Source organism: Accipiter gentilis, chromosome 5, assembly GCF_929443795.1.
Source record: "Accipiter gentilis chromosome 5, bAccGen1.1, whole genome shotgun sequence".
NCBI classification, from domain to species: Eukaryota; Metazoa; Chordata; class Aves; order Accipitriformes; family Accipitridae; genus Astur; species Astur gentilis.
Window position 1 is genome coordinate 11,733,187 of NC_064884.1, and position 18,647 is coordinate 11,751,833.

Consider the following 18,647-nt stretch of genomic DNA (forward strand, 5'->3'; position numbering starts at 1 on the left):
TCTAATATTTGCTTGATTTGTAAGGTATGAATTAAACTTTCATTTCTGTATGCTTAAGAAAACTTAGAACTGTTCAGGTATTATTCAGATAAACTTCCCAGTCATGGTCCTCAGAAAATACAGCAAGTGGCCAAAGTCTGCTAATTTCACTGAAGCCATGATACTATACTGTACCAGTCTACAACCATGTATTTTAAGGTAATGTGTACTATATTTGGCTTACACAGCAGGGCAGATGGTTTAATGGGACTGTTCCTGGTCAAATAAAAAATTATTTTCCAGACACAGCTTGCACAGTATCTTGAAGCATGTATGCTCTGTGGCTTGTGGGGCTTGAAAAGAAGGAATAATCTCACCAACACCACAGCTAAAACTTTAAAATTGGCAGATCTACATATGCCACTAATTGAATATCCTTCCCCTGGAATTGTTGACTCTGATGTGCTGTCTGCCCCCATACTTCAGTAAATGTTCTTTACTTGGGTTAGGAGTAGTACTAGACAATATTGTCACAGATTCAGGTATTCAGAACTGTACATGTGTACTTGCACAGATGATTTTGCATTTGTCATATCCTGGCTCTTTGCCTGTGTTGTTAATTTGCATGCAATTTTGCCATGAAAGTTGCTTCTTCCTATTCCAAATGCGTCCAGTTCCTATGTAAGACTTTGTAATGTTGCGACAGCCTTTTCTACAAATCAAGCTGTCTATAACATGCTGGTGAGCTGAATGTATTATGTATTTACCAGAACAGTATTTTGGGAAGCTCTGTGGAGCATTGCCATTGACTGACTATGACAACAATATGGAATATCCTGTCCTGTATCCTCTAAATTGTTGTCAGAGATGCTGTATTTTAATTGGCAATCTTGTACTAACGCTAGATACTTCAGATAAAACCTCAGACACTGTTATTGCTACTAAATTCCTGTGAAGTGTTTTGTCCAACCTACTTTTTCTGCTAAAATGGTGGATAGCTAGATTGCATTGGTCTTGTTTTTTTAAAACAGTGGAACTGAGAGGTAAAGCGATCAACCTCATCTCATAAATAGGGAGTGAGAGCATCTAGCCAGTGGCAAACTCAGACTCAGGCATACAAGCTGAGAGACCTGTAGCTCCAGCAGGAGTTGGCATAATAAAGCTGACTGACCTAACAATTTCTGTGGTGAGTTTTTGTTAAGAATTTTATGCTAGCGGGTTCTTGCTCTTTAGGGTCTAGGATTTTAAGAGAAAATAAATTGGAAGTGTTCTTTAATTCTAAATATGTTTTTAAAGAAATACATAACTAATATCTTTAAAAAAAAAGTACTTATTCAAAATGTATTTCTGTATTCTCTTTTGGTGAAGAGACTTAAATCTCTGTTCAAAAAAGTATGTGTACCTTTATACTCAACTTTGTGGTTTTTTGTCATTTAGTGGCTGTTCGTGTGTACTCTTACGTGCAAATTTATCACAGATTTCCTGCAGTTCCAAAAACCCCCATTTTTCTATGTTAGACTTTCTGCTGCTACTCTCTTCTGTAAATTAACCTGGTAAATTTACACCACAGCCAATAAATAGAATAGTCCCCTTTTTTGAAAGAATGTGTGAAATCCATACTGCTGTCCCCTACCTTCTGTGGCAAGACAGAGAAACAAATAAAGTAAAGGTCCTGTCACTCTGTGACCTCCAAATGATGTTTAGAAATGGTTAGAAGATCAGAATCAACTGACCTCAAAGAGCAGCTTGCTGCAGATCTATTCAATAGAAGGGAGATAGGCCATTCAGTGAGTTACAGGTCAAAAGATCAATTCTCTAGTCAATATGTTTCTGAACATGGACCCAGCACAATGACTGACAATAGGAGAGATGTACTGAGGGAAGTACACAGCCCATGAATCTCAGAGAGGCCTGAAAGAAAACTTGAAGTGATCAGATCTATAAATTACAGAACAAGTGAAGCACTGTCTTCAGTATTGCAGCTAGTTAAAGATAATTTGGTGCATACCAGTAACAGTTTGTATGATAAAGTAGAATAAACATTATTGATATAGACTCTAAAAGAGAAATTCAAATCCATGAAACTCATTTAAACTGTGATTCTATGAAAAAGGACAAGTGGTCACCAAACAAGCTTAAAATCAGAGGTTTTTAATAAACAAAATAAGGTTTGGAAAAAGGCCTCTTCAAAACAATTTTCTTGCAGTATTTCCACCCCCCCCCCCCCCCCCCCCCCCCCCCCCCCCCCCCCCGGATTATACGGGCAGACATGCTGCAGTGTTGCAGACTCAGGTCTGCACGAGAAGCTGCCTATTTGGATTTTTAAGCCATAAATTTTAATTACATTTGCATCTCAGTTCTGATTTTGATTTCATTCATTTCTTAGACAAGACACTTACAGAATAAAACTCTCAGACTTGATTATCATAGACAGCCCTAACCAAAAAGGAAAAAAGAATACAAAAATGTTTTAAAATGTTAACTTTTAATACTGGCTTTCAGTGGACCAGTGTAGAAGATACAGAGCTCACACATTGATCATATGGTAAAAACATGCTTGAAAACAATCCCAACTTTAAGCCATTTTTCATTGTGAGATGAATCGTAATTCCTCCTCTTTAGTTTAGTATGACAGGTGAATTGAGAAAAAGGAAAATATTTTCTGTTCCCCTTCCCATGTTTTTAGGAGGGATACAGTATGCAGAGATACCATACAGAAACAGTTGAATTTTAACTCATGGATGCTGGCTATGCCCCTGATCTGAGATGTAGCTTCATGATCAGACAGCCTTAATTTTCATTCATCAGTCCTACTGCTACATTTGGATAGGATTGTTTACACTGGTTTAATTTCTTTTTGTAGTAATGGCCCAAATATGTTGGAGTTTAATTGATTCCAGCATCAGGACTTGCCACTGACAAGTCACAGAAGATTTCTTCCCCTTTCTCCTTTGTTTAACCTGCTTTCCTCCTTCCTTGGCTTCTGTTTTGTGAAAGATGCTATTTCTGCCCCAAACACTATACTTCAGACTTCCTGTCCCAAGATGGACTTCAGTCTACCCTTAGACTTCTTGTAGTGTGGTGTCCAAATGAAGCTGACAGCGCTATGGCCATTAGCAACCAATCTGCCTCTTATTAGTAGGTATCTACTTTAATTATTTACAGTGCTTTATGTAAGTCTAGTAGTGGAACCACTGGAAAGAAAGTTACGGAGAAAACCACTGTATTGTTATCCTTTCAGTGATAAATCTCCTGCTATGTGTGCTTCAAGATAAAGAGAATGCCATGAGAATCTAAAGTGCTGGACTTACAACTTTCCAGATCAGTGCAGTTATATATCGTAATGTATAGAATTTGTAAGAATTTTATGTTTAGCAGATATTTAGCACTTCAGATATAAAGCACTGTGAGGGAGTCATGCACAGAAAGGACAAGAGGACTGCGGAATCTATGGCTGGTTGCTTGTGCACATAAATAATTATTTGTGCCTGTGTGGCTGTTCGCTTGAATAAGATGGGCACATTCATGTTTGCATGAAATTAAGTGCAAAGACTTTAGAAATCTGGCTTCTAATCTATAACAAAATCTATTAGTAACAGACTGTGCTAAGCACTGCTGAGTCTAGTGCAGAATGGGATGTGTAAAGAGAAACTTGAACAAAAACAAGAGTTAAAATAAGTAAGTGTGTGGGAAGGAGTGTACAGTGTAACACAGCTAAACCCAGCTGTTCTAGGCTTATGTCACTGTTGCACCTTCATCATCCATGTTACTATTTCTTGTTTCAAGTGTCTTGTTTATCTTACTCTGCATATGTTTTGTTCTCTTTTTGTTCTTATTTGTTTTGTTGTTCCTAAAAAAAGCACACAGATGAAAAATATTTATGGTATTGAAACACATATTAACACTGACTTAATTTTTCTCAATATTCTTTAATACTCATTTTCTTTCCCCCCTCCCTATAACCTTATAAAAACCGCAACAACCTACAAACTTGTTAACCACCCCTACCCACCATGTTCTGAGCAAATTTGGAAGGGCATGCTGTGTTACATTATAAAAAAGTGACAACTAGCTATAAAGAACTATATATCTTTTTAATGATGAAAGGGTTGTAATGAGAATTGATGAAATGAAGTTAATGTTAATTTAAAATAATGTAGTCATTCTGATAATGGTTGTGGCAAGGTTGTAACAGTGCATTGCTGGTTTTGTACAAGCTGAAGGGGATCGATATTTGTTGGTGGCCAAGAGGCTTTGCCTTGAGAGGCTACCATTGGTTGCATATTTGTGGAAAAAAAATCTGATGTGACAGTTGTGGAAGCATTAAATGGCTCAGCTAATGACACTCATGACCAACTTCTGGAGCAAACTGTGGTACAATCATAGATGTTGTTGCAATTGCATGTGAGTGGCTTTAAGAAGTAATTGCTTCTTGGTTTCCAGGTCTTGCCACCATCAGTCAAGGCAGGATAACCTAAAGCTGCTTCTCACTTTTAGAGGGGTTTTTCAGTATAAATTTAAACTGCCCTGCTGGTACAACTATTGAAGGTATTTTAAGCAAATCTGTTGCTTAAAAATGGATTAAGAGTTACTGTGATTTACCTGTAGGATAACTGGTAGCTTTTTTACATAGTTCAAGTTTGACTAGCAAATATTTGTGGCTACTTTCTAGATGCCCTGTTGTTAAGATAGTTTGAGAGACCACCAAGGCTGGGCTGCCATATGGGAGGGTCTATCACATAAGCTAGTTTTTCCAGCCCAAACAGAACCAGAGCTGACAGAGGTGCTTTTCTTGTATTGTTTTTTCTAACAGTTAACATTTCATTTTAATATAAGGCATAACCTGAATTTTTAAAGGTTGAAATTTGCTCTGTATTTCATCTTATTGTATCTGGTCAACTGTACATGTCAGAAATCTATAGTCAAGCAAAATCCAGAATGTACCACTTAGCCTGGGAAGAATGCACCTTCTAGCCTACTCTGTCCTTCCCAGCCCACAAAGGATGCAGAAGACTCGCAAAACTTGATATTAGGGTAGCTTAAATTAGTTCTCTCACACTTACTGTGGGCTCGATTAGGACAGGTACCAAAGCATCAGGAATACGCTGGAGAATGGTTACAGGAGAAAATCAAATCGGTCAACCCAACAAAGTTTGTGCCTTGTTCCAGATTTTCTAAACATGCCTACGGTCTTTAATCTTGTATCACAGTTTGTATAGTCTGTCAGGTAAAAAACATCACTGGTAATCTTAAAAGCCATCACCCTGCAGGAAGCGAGTGCTGCATCCCAGCTTACATGCTCCAAATAAGCACAGATCCTGCAGCAGAAACAGTAAAACCAAGAGACCAGCCATCCCAGGATTTGAAGCTGCCTGGAGCACAAACAGGAATCAGTAGTTCAACAGAATGTGCTACAAAATAATGCGTTAAGTTTTCTTGAGGGTTTTTTGTTTGTTTGCTTTTCCTCTACCAGGAGTGACATAATTAAATTATAAGTAAGTGCCAGAAGAGTATTTTAGACTTTTATAGGATAAACTGTTTTTTAGCTAAAGAGGAAGCAAAACTAAGGTTTGAATAAGAAAAAGTTTTCTTTATAATATAATATGATTTAGTAGAAATGATCTTTATATGGCTTCAGATGATTTAGCTTTTGCCCAAGAGATCAGTTCCAATGACAATATAATAGCAGTCTGTGGCTTGCTTTTTTTCTCTTAAGTGAAAGTACCATACTTGGATATTTATAAAAAAAGCAATTACCTAATGTGAGAACTGGTCAATGTAAGGGGCAAAGGCCGGGTGGGAGTGTGAATATGACAGAGTGAGAAAATAACCTATGGGATATTGTGGGGTGGACAGACTGTGATTACATTCCAGCTGGTTTCAACAAGTTACTGCTTGTCAGCTGCGCTGCAGTAATTGACCATGTGCATGTATTAAGTCTACCCCTGTTGGAGCATAGAACTTGTTAATCTGAACTTCATAGAGTGGACTTGTGCCCTTAATCTAAATCATGTGAGTGGCAGAATTGACATAGATGCAGTACCACATGCACTATGCATATAGTTCTCTACAGAGGCGTAGGAGCCAGATGGCATGTTCGGGTTTGTCTTGACAGCCAGCAGAAGAGTGGAAAGTAAAATTCGGCTCTCCAGAGCTGTACTGTTTTCAGCTTCAAATACCATAAAAGTGAGCAAGACTAAGTTTAAAGTCAGTTAATACTTTTACAGTCAAGTCCCAAGAATATGCAAGTGCATCTCCCAGATACGTTATTCAGAACTGTGGGGCTTCCTCCCTCTGGTTATTTAGGTAGCTACAGTGAAGCATCTTGGGGAAAAAAAAAAATCACCTGTGCCAGGATGGAAAGGTAAGTGTGGCAGAATGCGTGAGCTTGCTGCAGTATACACAGTGGGGGCCCAGATTTTTTTGTCTTATGCTGATTTAGCTCCATGGATTTGCTTCACAGTAACTTAGAGTGAAGACTGGCTCTGTGCCTTTTTAAAATTTATTATAAATTCAGGAGTGATTTACTAAGATAGCTTTCTGGGTTGAGGGGGGCTAGTTGTTTTGCTTTGTTTCATCTTACACTTTATGTTTAAATAGTTGTTGCCAGTACGAAGTTACCGATAGTGACATTCAGAAAGATGAGACTACAGTTAGGCTGATGTCCAGCAGCCCTGTGGTCATACTCCCTGTTAGCGCTGGAGCCCTGTGTCCAGTCTGGCTGGGGGAAGCTGCTGCCTTTTTCTTCCTCTGGATTTTAAGTTGCACTGCTGTTATGAAATTGTACAGTCTCAGCTGTTGGAAAATTTGAACAGGAGTGTATATTTTTCTGTTTAAGTAAGGAGGGGAAGGGGGTCCCATAAGCAACGTGAGGGTATATAAAAGGCATATTGCAATTTATGATGTCTAGATTCCCACCTGGAGAGGAGAGAGCTTGGGAACAAAATAAAAAGACTGAAATTCTGCTCGACTCTGAAATAAGATAAGAGTATAGTAGCGGAAGGATTTAAATGGGGAGGGCAGCTGTTATAGCCCCCAGTTGTACATATTTTATCCTGAGGCACCATTTGGTTTAATAAAATTTAGATCTAAGGCTGTCCTTAACCTATCAGTTTCTTAAGACTTAATTATAAAGGTTATACTTTCAAAGGACAAAAGCATTATTCATTTGTCTGTTCATGTCTTCCAGGTTTATCTTGCAGATTATGGACTTTCCTACAGATATTGTCCCAATGGGAACCACAAACAGTATCAGGAAAATCCTAGGAAGGGCCATAATGGGACAATAGAGTTTACCAGCATAGATGCCCACAAGGGAGTAGGTAGGTTTCTTTTTTTTTTATTTCAGAGGAGTGATTACAGAATGAGTAATCAGGCTGTGTGAGCTGATGTATACAATAGAAGTAGTCTTGGGGATTGCTCAGGGTTGATCAGACCCTTGTGTGGTGACCTCTTCTTGTGCCTGGAAAGGCTTTTCCAAGGCTCGTGGGGGAAGAGGGGCAGCACGATTAAAACTGAAAGGCTGCTGCACGTGTGGTACTGGAAAGCGGACCAAGACGCCCGAAGAAGAGCTTGCTATTAAACTTAATTGGTTCATGTTGGGAGTACTGGTTTGCATTTGCTATACTCTATAGAGGCAGAGGCAATATTTGCTAGTGTTGCATTGTCAAGGAAAAATGTTTCGAGGCTGCACTGTCCTTTAGGGAGAGCTGTGTCCGAGTGTCACCATCTGTGTTATGAGAGGATATTTCAAGATGACATTTCTTCAGCAAGGAGAAGAACCTTTTTTGAAGCCATAAAGTGTTAACTTTTTGAAATCTTTTTCCAGTAGCCTTTCATATATCTTACTTATTTAAACTCACTTTGATGGTATTGGAAACACATTTGCAGGTAAATTACATACATAGTCCTTTTATTGGATATTGATTGTACTGCCTTGCATTCCAAGGCAGACTTAATTCAACAATTCCCTAATTAGTTAAAGTCATAACCTATGTCTTGTATTCATTTACCATTAATTAAACCTTAGCTGTTTATTACACTGCAGTCCAAATCCAATAGCAGACCCATAGAGCCATGGAAAAGGGAATGGGAGGTCAATATCGAAAATATATGGTGCAGAGTCCCACTGATGGCTGCATTGTTCACAATCAATATGGTCAATGCAACACAACTTTCTTAGTTGCTATGTCAGCAAGACAAAAAGTCAATTCTAATGTTATGCTAGTGAAAAAAATGGTGATTATTGAAAAACTTTGATTCTTGCTACGAAACACTGTTTTTGTTAACTTTTCTTTCCCCTATTCCCCCCGCCCCCTTACCCCCGGGATCTTCTAAAACAAAAGGAATGGTTTTCTGCTGCCAGCTTTGCTAGGATCATAGTGTCACAAGCGATAACTGTAGAAATTTGTGCTTGTTAATAGCTGCTGAACTGTTACCTTAAACTAATACTTTCTAACGAGTTTTAGTTGGCACAAACAACTGTATATTATTGCTTTTTCTATTAAAAGGACCATTGACCATGTAATGTAGAGGGTCTTGATAATTTGCCGGCGCTGTTAAAACCTGCAATCGTTTAACTCTGGTCATTAGGAAAAATGAAATAAGACTGTCAAGTATTTGCTGCTAAGACAATTGCACAGTTTCACCTGCTAAAAAATATTTTGTGGTGAAGAGAGCATCTGTTTCAGACTCTAGCCCTCCCAAGCATACAGTGCATTTTCTGGAGATCTGACTCTGGCTGTTTTTCCTGGTAGTGTGAGCAATGTGGCTGTGTACTAGTATTTGATGTGGATGCTGTTTGAAGAATAGGTGGAAGCTGGAGTATTTGGGATTTGGCAGTTGAGTGGTTAGAGCAGCTAGTTTGTCTAGTGGACAGGTGTCTGTTGATGAATATGTGATTACAGAACAGGTAATTCCTTTTATTTGAAAGAGTAGGGAAATTTTACAAACTAGGGTGGCAAAAGGTGTGCACATGCAAGTGTGAGTTAAGTTGTCTTTTGCAATCTGTGGGTTAGATTACCCCCTCAAGTAGCTAAAGCCATGATGGGAATTGGTGAAAAGCAGAGGACTCCAGAAAAGAAAATATTCAGAAAGATAGCTTGAGGAAGCTTACCCCATCTTACACTTGAAAATTTTTTGCTTGTTAATAGCTGCAAACAGAAAATCTACAGATTTTTCTGATGCTCCTGCTGGAAAAGCCTGCAGAACATGATGTGGTATCTGGTATGTTGCAGAGAATCCAAACTATTCCCATTGAATGCCTCAGCTCTGACCTTGTAACAGCCTGAACCCATTAAGGTCAAATTACCAGAGTTCCCATTTGCAGCAGGTCTCTCAACATCCCAGGGAAAATATGCATCTGTAGTGACTTCTGTCAGAGATTGCACAGGTCCGGATGACAGAACACAGCGACTGGTTTCCATCATCTCGTCTCTTGTTGTGAGGTTTAGAGTTGCGGATATGTTTCAGTATACTAAAGGACTTCCAGCAGCTGGGGCAAAGGGCTGCTTTGCTCAACAGTCTCCTGTACTCCCGACTTGTGATTGAGTCTCAGCACAGTCTGATGTGCCAAGTGAGGTGGGGTGCTCTTCTGAAAGGTGTTTAAAGACTGCTTTGCTGATGGCAAATTGAAGCTGCATAGATAGCCTTCATTCTAGTATTACCTGGTTTTTCAGAGTGGAGTATTTTTTTATTTCAATGCACATGGAATATAGTTCTAATTTTCAAATGTTATTTTATATAAATGAGTTCCTTTCCAGAGGGCGTTTCCTGAATGTACTTAGCGACATAAATATCTCAAACCTCAAAAACCTTGAATAGTACCAGTTGCTGCACTGGGCTAGACAAATGAGAACATTTTGACTTGCTCATAAAGTAGCAACCTGAATATATACACCAATTTGAGGTACATGCTGAAACTTAAAACAAAATTATGAATTTGTTGCTTTCAAAAGTGCCTCTTGGCAATGCTTGAAGCTGATAACCTCCTTGCATAACACCAGTGAAATGTAACTACTTCCCACTAATTTAAATCAACACTGGTGTTTCCCTAGTTGAACTGAGAGTTTAGCTCAGCTGCATGCCTGTTTATTCCCCAGGCTCTCTGTACAGTTAATCAGCTCAACCTCATGTAGAGGTTAGGCAGTGCACTGAGATCCAGAAAGTTTCCTACCAGTGGCCACCGCATGGTAACACTTTTGGGTGGTAGAATTAGTCCGTATTCTTCTGGCAGCCTCTGGTAAGGGCCGAGTCAGATGTGCTGTTCCTGTGGCAGCTGGTGGCGAATTGCTGCCTTCAAACAAGTTACTTTAGTGCATGCTGGTGTACACTGATGGTACTGATGGCTTTGACTTTGTGCTGGAACTGAAGAAGAATTCCCCCTGAGCCGGGAAAGGCTAGGAGCAGCTGCCCTGCCTCGTGTCCCAGCTCTCCATGCTGGTTTTGTCTTTAGTTTTGCGTGGCTCACCTCTGCTCTGCCCAGTGTGTGTGGGCCCCACAAACTGGCTCTTCTGTGCTACAGCAGTGCTTGGGGACTTCCAGACTTGGCAGGTGTTTGCAAATATTTGTCGCAACCTCAGTTACATCCCCTATCTATGTCTAGAGTTCACTTTGAACCAAGTCAGGGCCCAAGTTGGACTTTGCCACAAGATCTGACCCACACCGTCAGCATTCCTGTATTTGGTGGCTGGATCTTATTGCAACCAGCATGTGGGTTTTTTAAATTTAAAACTTTTTTTTTTTAATGCAGATTTCATGTGGCACAACTGCATTGTTAGTTTTAGAGTAGTATTGGAGTGTATTCATTGTATTCATTTTTAAAGACCATACTGTATAAACAGTACTACATTTTTGTTTGTTGATTGATAATTAAAGAGAATTATATCTGCACCCAGTGTACATTTAAAAAATTGTTACATAGTTAGTGTTAAAAAGTAATATTTGGATCAATGCCTCCTATGGATTTTTGTAGATTTTCTACTCACTGAGGCATGCAGTCAATACCTAATTTCTCTGGAGATATACTGCGCTTAACATATTGAGTTTTTTTAAATACTCTGGTCCTGTGCATTGAGTGTGTAAGACCAGTTTTAATTTGCTATCATTGATGAACATAAGAGTATGAACTGTCTATGTTGAATTCCCTCCAGCATATATTTGTGTTTGCCAGAGATTTCAAGATGACTCTCTTCCTTTTAACATTTCACAGCAAGTATTAGCAGGTTTGCCACCTCTCGCATTGGGTAGAGGGCCTACCGAAATCCTTGCAGAACTTCTATCTACATCTGGAATAGTAAAAGCTGCTTAAGAGACTAGTAGTGACTTTTGACAAGCTTAAGGATAAGTAGAATGTCTGATGACATTTGCCTCAATTAGGCCCACTGGTTGTCGCTTTTTTGTAGCTGGTGAATAAGTATTGTCTGAGCTGGTTTCATTGAACAAAAGTGTGTTTATTTATTTTCATCTTCTGTGTTGGGGAAGGCAGTTGCAGCTATGTTTGATGCCATATTTTAGCCAGTTCTTTGTGCCCCTCACATTGGGTTATTGCAACATGCACTCCTTGAGGTCCATCTGAATGCCTGTACTCTGTGTTTGTACAGGGCAATGCAGGCATTGGGCTGATTGTAGGGAAAGCTCTGCAGTTCTTGTTCTTACTTTCCCTGCTGGTCTGACAGAACTGTTGCTGTTTGATATTAAAAACATAGCTCAATGCTGGTCCATTTTTCCTATTCTTTTACATGCAGGGGTCGACTAGAATATATGCAGGGTTCATTTTGTGAGGAAGGATGTGCAAGAATATAAACACCTATGCCTGGAAACATATTCTTTCTGAGCCCACATGGTTTCCAGAGAACAGAGCTCTAAATGGCTCTGGATCAAGAGGTTTATTTGGCATCTGTCCATGTGTAGTTAGGATTCAGAGGGAGCCTGCTGGATTTTTTTGTCGGTCAAATGAATTATTGATTTGCTGCAGTTTGGTATGTGTTTCCCAAAGACTGTGTGCAGGACAAATTCTAAATCCTAAAAATAAAAGGCAAATATAACTGATCTGGTGAAAAATGGGTGGAACTTTGCAGTTTGAAATAAATAAAAAGATGCTTTAGTTTCTGAGTGTTGGATTAGAGATGTGTGCCCAGCAGAAGAGGGAGCAGGAAGTTGTTGTAAGCGAAAGAAGAAACGGGCTTTAGCAAGGAGAAGATTGCATAGGTTCCTATAACCACCTCTGTAAGCTTATTCTGTCCTGCCAACAATGTCCAGAAGCAGCAAAAATAATATGATGAGCATCACAACTTTCTAGCACAACTGATGAGTGTGGCTGGGAATTGGCTGTTTAATTTTGGCTCTCATTCTCTACACCAGGAATTCAAAAAAATTAGTGAGTCTCACAGCTGCTTGCCAGCCCCTTACCTTTATGATATTTTTATATTTTTTTTTTTCTGCCACACAGATGTGAAAGAAGAGTAAAACTTCTTGTCCCTACTCTCCTGCCACACGTTCTCCTTACTACAGGCTTGGAACCTTTTACCTCCGACCAGGTACCTGCACCTCTTGCCACCACCATTTTATCTCCCACCCAGATCTCATGGTGAAGTTCCCTTGCATCTTCCAGCCTTCCCACTACATAAACTTCTCCCCATCGAATAAGGACCCCAGCCTTCTTCCTTTCAGCACATCCCATTCCACCAGTCCTGATGATTATTCACTCTCTGTCCATGTTTAGAGGAGAATTTTGCTGCTGGGTACACTCTTCTATTACGGGTGCAGCAGAGCAAATGTGAAAATGAGGAGGCCCTGCAGTAAGGTCTTGCTGGTCAGTGGATATGTGTTAACTGCTTGTTTGGAGGTTGCTGTGCACATGTCTGCACATTAGGCTGTTGTGATTGTCCGGGCTGGCTCTGCTATTTTGAAGAGGTTTGAGGATCACAGTTTGGGAACTTCAGGCCTGCAGGACCTGCTGGCTCACAGTGTGCTCATGAGCTTGGCCATGGCAGGACAGCGGCAGTGGTGTTCCTGCTTTTGTGGGTCTTGAAGTGAGTTGTTCAACTACTGTGTTGGGACTGCATCCCGTGACCGACAGTGCTGATGTGCGGGCTGATCTCCAGGTTCAAGGCTGCTTTTGAGAGGACGTGAGCCTTCAGGACTGTGAGGCTGAGATTGTCAGCATGGCACCTCTGTGACTGCCCAAGGCGAGGTCAGTGCTGGGGAGTTGCGGTTGTATCCTCCCTGTGAACAACTGCAGGAACTCCTGCCAGCTCTGCAGTATGTTTTGTGCTGATCAGCCATATGACCAGTTGAGTGTATAGCTGTAGGATCTGAGTTGAGGAGAGAGACCATAGCTGGCGCAGGAAAAGTCACTCATTGCTATGTCCCAGACTGAGTTCTCTGGAAGAGTTGTAGTCCTGTCGTGGCGACACCATGTTTGCACTGGATTTTTCTTTCCAGCATTCTGTGGTGGCGGTTATTGTCAGTGAGTACTTCAGCAACATGCCAAGCTAATGGTGCAGAACTGTGCATGAGAGGAGGAAAGATTGTTCCTGGCCCCTGCTGGCAGTTGCCCTACCTGAGACTGGATAACTCTGTATGGAATGGCCTCCAAGCGTTAAAATTTATCATTAATTTAACTATATTTATCTAACCTTTTCTCTGTAGCCACCTACTCTATCCAGTTAGTCACTGTCCTGCTGCAGTGAACTCCTCAGACTGACCAGTACCTGGGGGAAGCAATACTTCATTATTAGCTTTTTTTTTGTCTTTTCCTTTCTCCTGCCCCTAACGTAGGCAGATTTTTGACAAGTCTTGTATTTGTCTGTTTTTTTATCATCTCAACCTTGAGTTAAGAAGTTATATCACTTTTAGTTCATTTATTAAAACATTGTGATGATACATTTTTAACATAATTATATTTCTCTGTGGTCATGTTAACACTCCTTTCCTTTATGGCCTTTTGGATTAATGGCTGAGAGTTATATTTGTTTGTGAATTAACATGAATTTGTATGCTGTAATGCCAGTGAGAATTGGAGGTTCCACTGCATGCAGATGCAATATGAGCAACTAAAATGATCCTTTTTATGAAAACCTTCCAATCTAAAGAAATGCTAATGGTGAAATTATAATGTAACAGTGCTAATTAAATATAATAGAAGAACATTTCATCTGTCACTCGTTAGCCTCCTAGATCCTTACAAAAGGCTTGAGAAAGTTAGCTTAATAAGGGCCATAGAGGAAAACTCCCATTTTTATGTGGGTTTCAGATGAGTTCTTGGGAGCAGTGTAGTTTTGAAAGCATATTGTGGCCAGTGTGATAACATTTATGACCTAGTTTGAAATAGTAATCTGAATATAAATTAGGGCTCAGGTAGCTGCCCTAATCCAGTATACAGAGATACATAATACATTTTCTTCTCAGGGTGAATTGCTTCAGTTACGTTGTTCTGAGTTATCATTGAACCCTGTGCCTGCATGTTTGAGTATATGTTTGTGGTGTACATTAAACTTGTTATGGCCTGACTCTGATTTCATTGACATGGTTGTTAATTCATTAACTTCAGTGGAGTTGTTCCTCATTTATTTTGGCAGGAGTGAGGACAGAATCAGGCGTTAAATCTTCAAATTAAAAAATTAAACTATAAAAATACTGTGAAATAAAATATCACCAATATGTTTCCGTTAAATAGTATTTCATATGAGACTAAACTAATAATTAAAAAAATCCTGGTTAATGGAAAAGCAGAAATCAATATCTATTAAAAAGAAAGGAAAAAAACCCCAACAAGTCTTTAGTCTACAGAGAACTAAGAGAATTTGATTTAAATGAGTACTATTTTGAATGTATACTCTTGTCACAGTTATCAAGCAGAATTATTTTATTTTTGCATGGCTATCGGATTTAAAATGAAGGCAGATTGACTTCTGTCAGTTGATGTTTAGCAAGAATTCTTGGAATCTCCAGTTATATTAGCAGATTTATTTTTGCAAGTATACATATAGTTGAAACTTACGTATTAGTGCTTTATTTGGGGTGAAACCCTAATTATTCCATTGTTCATAGATCATATTAATTCATTAAAGATTAGTTAGTGAATACTGTTTTATAAAGATCTAAATGATTTAAAAAGTTGTGGAAGTTAGCATCTCTAATACCAAGCTGACAAAGGAGCAGAGAGAAAGAATAAGATAGTACAATCAAATAATCAAACATTGACGTTTTCACGTGGTTCTATGAAAAAACACATGTAAATATCTTTATGTAGTAACATTTGCAGTGACCTGGGAGATAAAGTGATAAGGGAGTTTACCATCTCTCTGTAAAACATTTCCCCTTTTATTTTTTAGTGATGTATGGCTTAGTTACACATACCTTTTTTTTTTTTTCCCTAGCTGACTACTGTGGCTTTAGGAAGGTACTAGTAAAGTCTTACTTGCACACATCTCCCTATTTGTGATGGTTTTGCCCTGGTGTTAGTCAGAAAATGGCTCAAGATTGGCATGTGAACAAGAAGGTAATTAGTCATGGCCAAACTGTTAACTGTGAAGTAAACTTTACTCTCTGGGGACTGCTTTGTCAGAAAACAAGTTATCTTAGGTTAGCTTCTGAAATCTAATTGACTTAGCATTATTTACAGATTCATATCAATTAGTCCCTCAGTGGAAAAAAGTGGTCTATTGTAACTTTGACAGTTTTTCTCCAAAGGCTACTTTCTGTAGCTCATCTTACACGAGCAGGTGCCAGAAGAGCATTGTGTGAAAATTAGAGGATCTGCAATCAAAAATGCTGGCTTATATGGTTATAATCTGGAATTGCCATAATGGAAAAAGGAGTTGTGAACACATGTGTATGAATGGAATTGTTCCACAGTTAACAGGAGATTTATGGCTGAAGAAATCACTACAGAACAGCAAGTGGTAGAGATTGTGTTTTTATTTTAATATGAGAGCCAAGTCTTGCATTAGGATGTTGCTGAATCTAGTGCAGAAAATAAATGACACCCAAGGGATAGTGTAGCATTCTGTTAGATAGAAGGGCCTTTAATAATCCCATAGTCTAATAGCAGTTAAGATAGAGAATGTATAAGAACTAATCTTCTGCTTTTACAATAAAGTGTGTATGATAACAAGAAACAGTTATGATGTGTTGGCACTGTAGCTTTTAGCAGATGACTCTTTAAATTAAAAAATAAGTTTGCTGAGTGACTTTCTAGAATTTATTTAATGAAGGCCCATAAAATATGGTATCTGTTTACAGCTGGATTAACAGCACAGTGCTCAACTACTAGGCTTTAGGCTAAACAAAAAGTACCAAACAAATCTGAAATCTTCTTTCCTTTCTGGAAAGTGCAAATTCATTTTGGAAAAGCATAAATTTAACTTCTACACCTGTCTGTCTTCAATCACAATTAACAGTTTCTGGTTTTGCAGCTTCCATGTGGTTTCAACTTGCAAACTATAGGCTGCAAGTCAAATGTGTACGAAGAAATATTACAGCAATCCTGCTTGTTCAGTTTTTTTTCAAGTTTGGTTTCCTCTGAATAGCAGCAAGCAATAGCAATTCTATTAGTATTGCACTTCCCCCCCCACCCCCCCCGCCTCTTGGAAAAAATCTATAGATTAACTTCAGTTACCCATTTTTCTGCGTAGAAGATGGTTGGAGATGGGGTTAATTTGTGATTGAATTATATGTACTGTATTTGTATTCTGTAGTTAGTGTGTCTGGGGTGTGCAGAGTGAGAATAAGATGTTCCTGAAATAACTTCCTTTTTGGAAGCAATAGTGGTAAGTTTACACAGGACTTGCTAAACACCAAGTATATTTTAGCCTATGCTACAACTCTCTAAACAAACAGTTCACAGTACTTGTAAGCAGACAACCTTGGTGTGTAAATGTACACTAGATGGCAGTTTTGTCATATCTTCCAAGTTCAAATAGCTCTGTAGGAGAACAGGAAAGGCCATCAGTGTTTAGTCTGCACTCACAGGGTCCCTGCATGACCAATGTGGACCCCATGGACTTCCTGGAACATGTGTTAGCAATTTAGCAGCAGACATTTATTTCTTTGTTTTACTGCTTGGCTCTTTGAGAAAGTGTTGGTACTCAGTTATGGGCTGTCTGGATCATGTCAGAGGCCATGGGGATCAAGTCCATGTGACAGGCCAGACTGAGGAAGGATGAAGTTGGAGGAGGTGAGGAAACTGACCCTTACTTCAACAGTAACAAGTCACTGCCTGTCTGTGGACTGTGGCCAAATGCCGGGGCGTTTTAGGTCTAATACAGCTGAATAAACAAAACACTTTGCCCATTTGGCTTTTTCATATTTCATCAACACTAGTTCAATCAAAGTCTTTTCTATTTCCTAAGAAGAGGTTCTTATTCTTCATCTTTTTTTTTTTTTTTTTTTTTCCTCTTCCCCCCTCCATCCCCACGTTTTAGCCCCATCCAGAAGAGGTGACCTTGAAATCCTTGGCTACTGCATGCTGCAATGGTTATGTGGGAAGCTACCCTGGGAACAGAACCTGAAGGACCCTCTAGCTGTCCAGACTGCGAAAACAAAGTAAAAATAAAACACACATATACACGTGCATACCACCCTAGAACCCTGCAATGCCCTCATCACTTAACCAAACAGGTCTGAAAAAGACAGCTTTACATGCAGTAGAGTAACACATTATGAGAAAGCTAAAACAATTTTCCTTAAGAAAGCAGCAGTTAAAAATGTGGATTCTATGTGCATGGATACCCTCTTCCACATGTTTATGTGTGTACTGCTGCACCGAGATGATAAATTCAAATGCACAGTACACAGTCATTTTGTCTGCTGTGTATTTTTTTAATACTCCTTTTTAAAGAAAACATTCGTGAATTAGTGCAGGCCTGATTGCATGTACAGAAGGTTGTTGTGTGTTTCCATTAAACTTCATGGGTGCTTTTTAGAGAGTATAATACAAACATCTCTTGGAAGTTTTTCCACACGTGCATTCAATTTATTTAACTTTCTATATGATACTGTTTTTCAGATGTCTTTATGTAGGTTTTTAATGTTATATAAGCCTACTGCCACTAAAAACAATTAAATACCAAAATACTAAGGAACTTGATTAAAATCTTTCCTTTTTCCCAGCATGACTCATTTAGAGCTTACTAAAGGAACCAAGTGCATTAGTGTTTTCTTTCTCTGCTTTCACGGTTGGGACTTGAGAGAGTTAATTGCATGTGGTACAGTGAAGGCTGTAGAAGACTACAGAAAAGTAGTTACCCATAAATGTAACATCACAATTGGAGAAGGCAGCAAACTTTTAAGTAGGGCAAGTCACAACAGAGGTACACAATAGGGATAGCTGATCCACAGAAATCAATCTGCAAATTCAGTGTGGCATTGGCTCTCAACAGAGAAAAAGGTTAGCCTGCAGACTGTGGATAATACAGATTGCATCTGTAAATGTTGACATCGTATGTTACGTTTAATATTTCTCCTTTAGAAGTTCTGATCATTACACAACCCCCTGCAAGGTAACACTTATACAATTCAATGTTAAATCAATTTAATCAATCAAGCTGCTTCACTAATTCTTCCCTTGCAGTTAACCCTTAGATTGCTAGCATTTTCAGGATGCCAAGCAAACAGGTGCTTTGAGGAAATACACAGAAAATGATATGGATTCTATTTATCAGAAA

The 18,647-nt window shown here is 39.1% G+C and overlaps 1 protein-coding gene across 1 annotated transcript in view; it reads left to right on the forward strand.

Annotated features, from left to right (window-relative positions):
* VRK2 (VRK serine/threonine kinase 2) overlaps window positions 1-18,647 on the forward strand; it is a 46,329-nt gene that overhangs the window by 15,827 nt on the left and 11,855 nt on the right. The window contains 2 exon segments of the mRNA XM_049799690.1: window positions 7,169-7,301; window positions 17,406-17,526. Of these exon segments, the coding sequence (XP_049655647.1) occupies window positions 7,169-7,301; window positions 17,406-17,526 (254 nt within the window).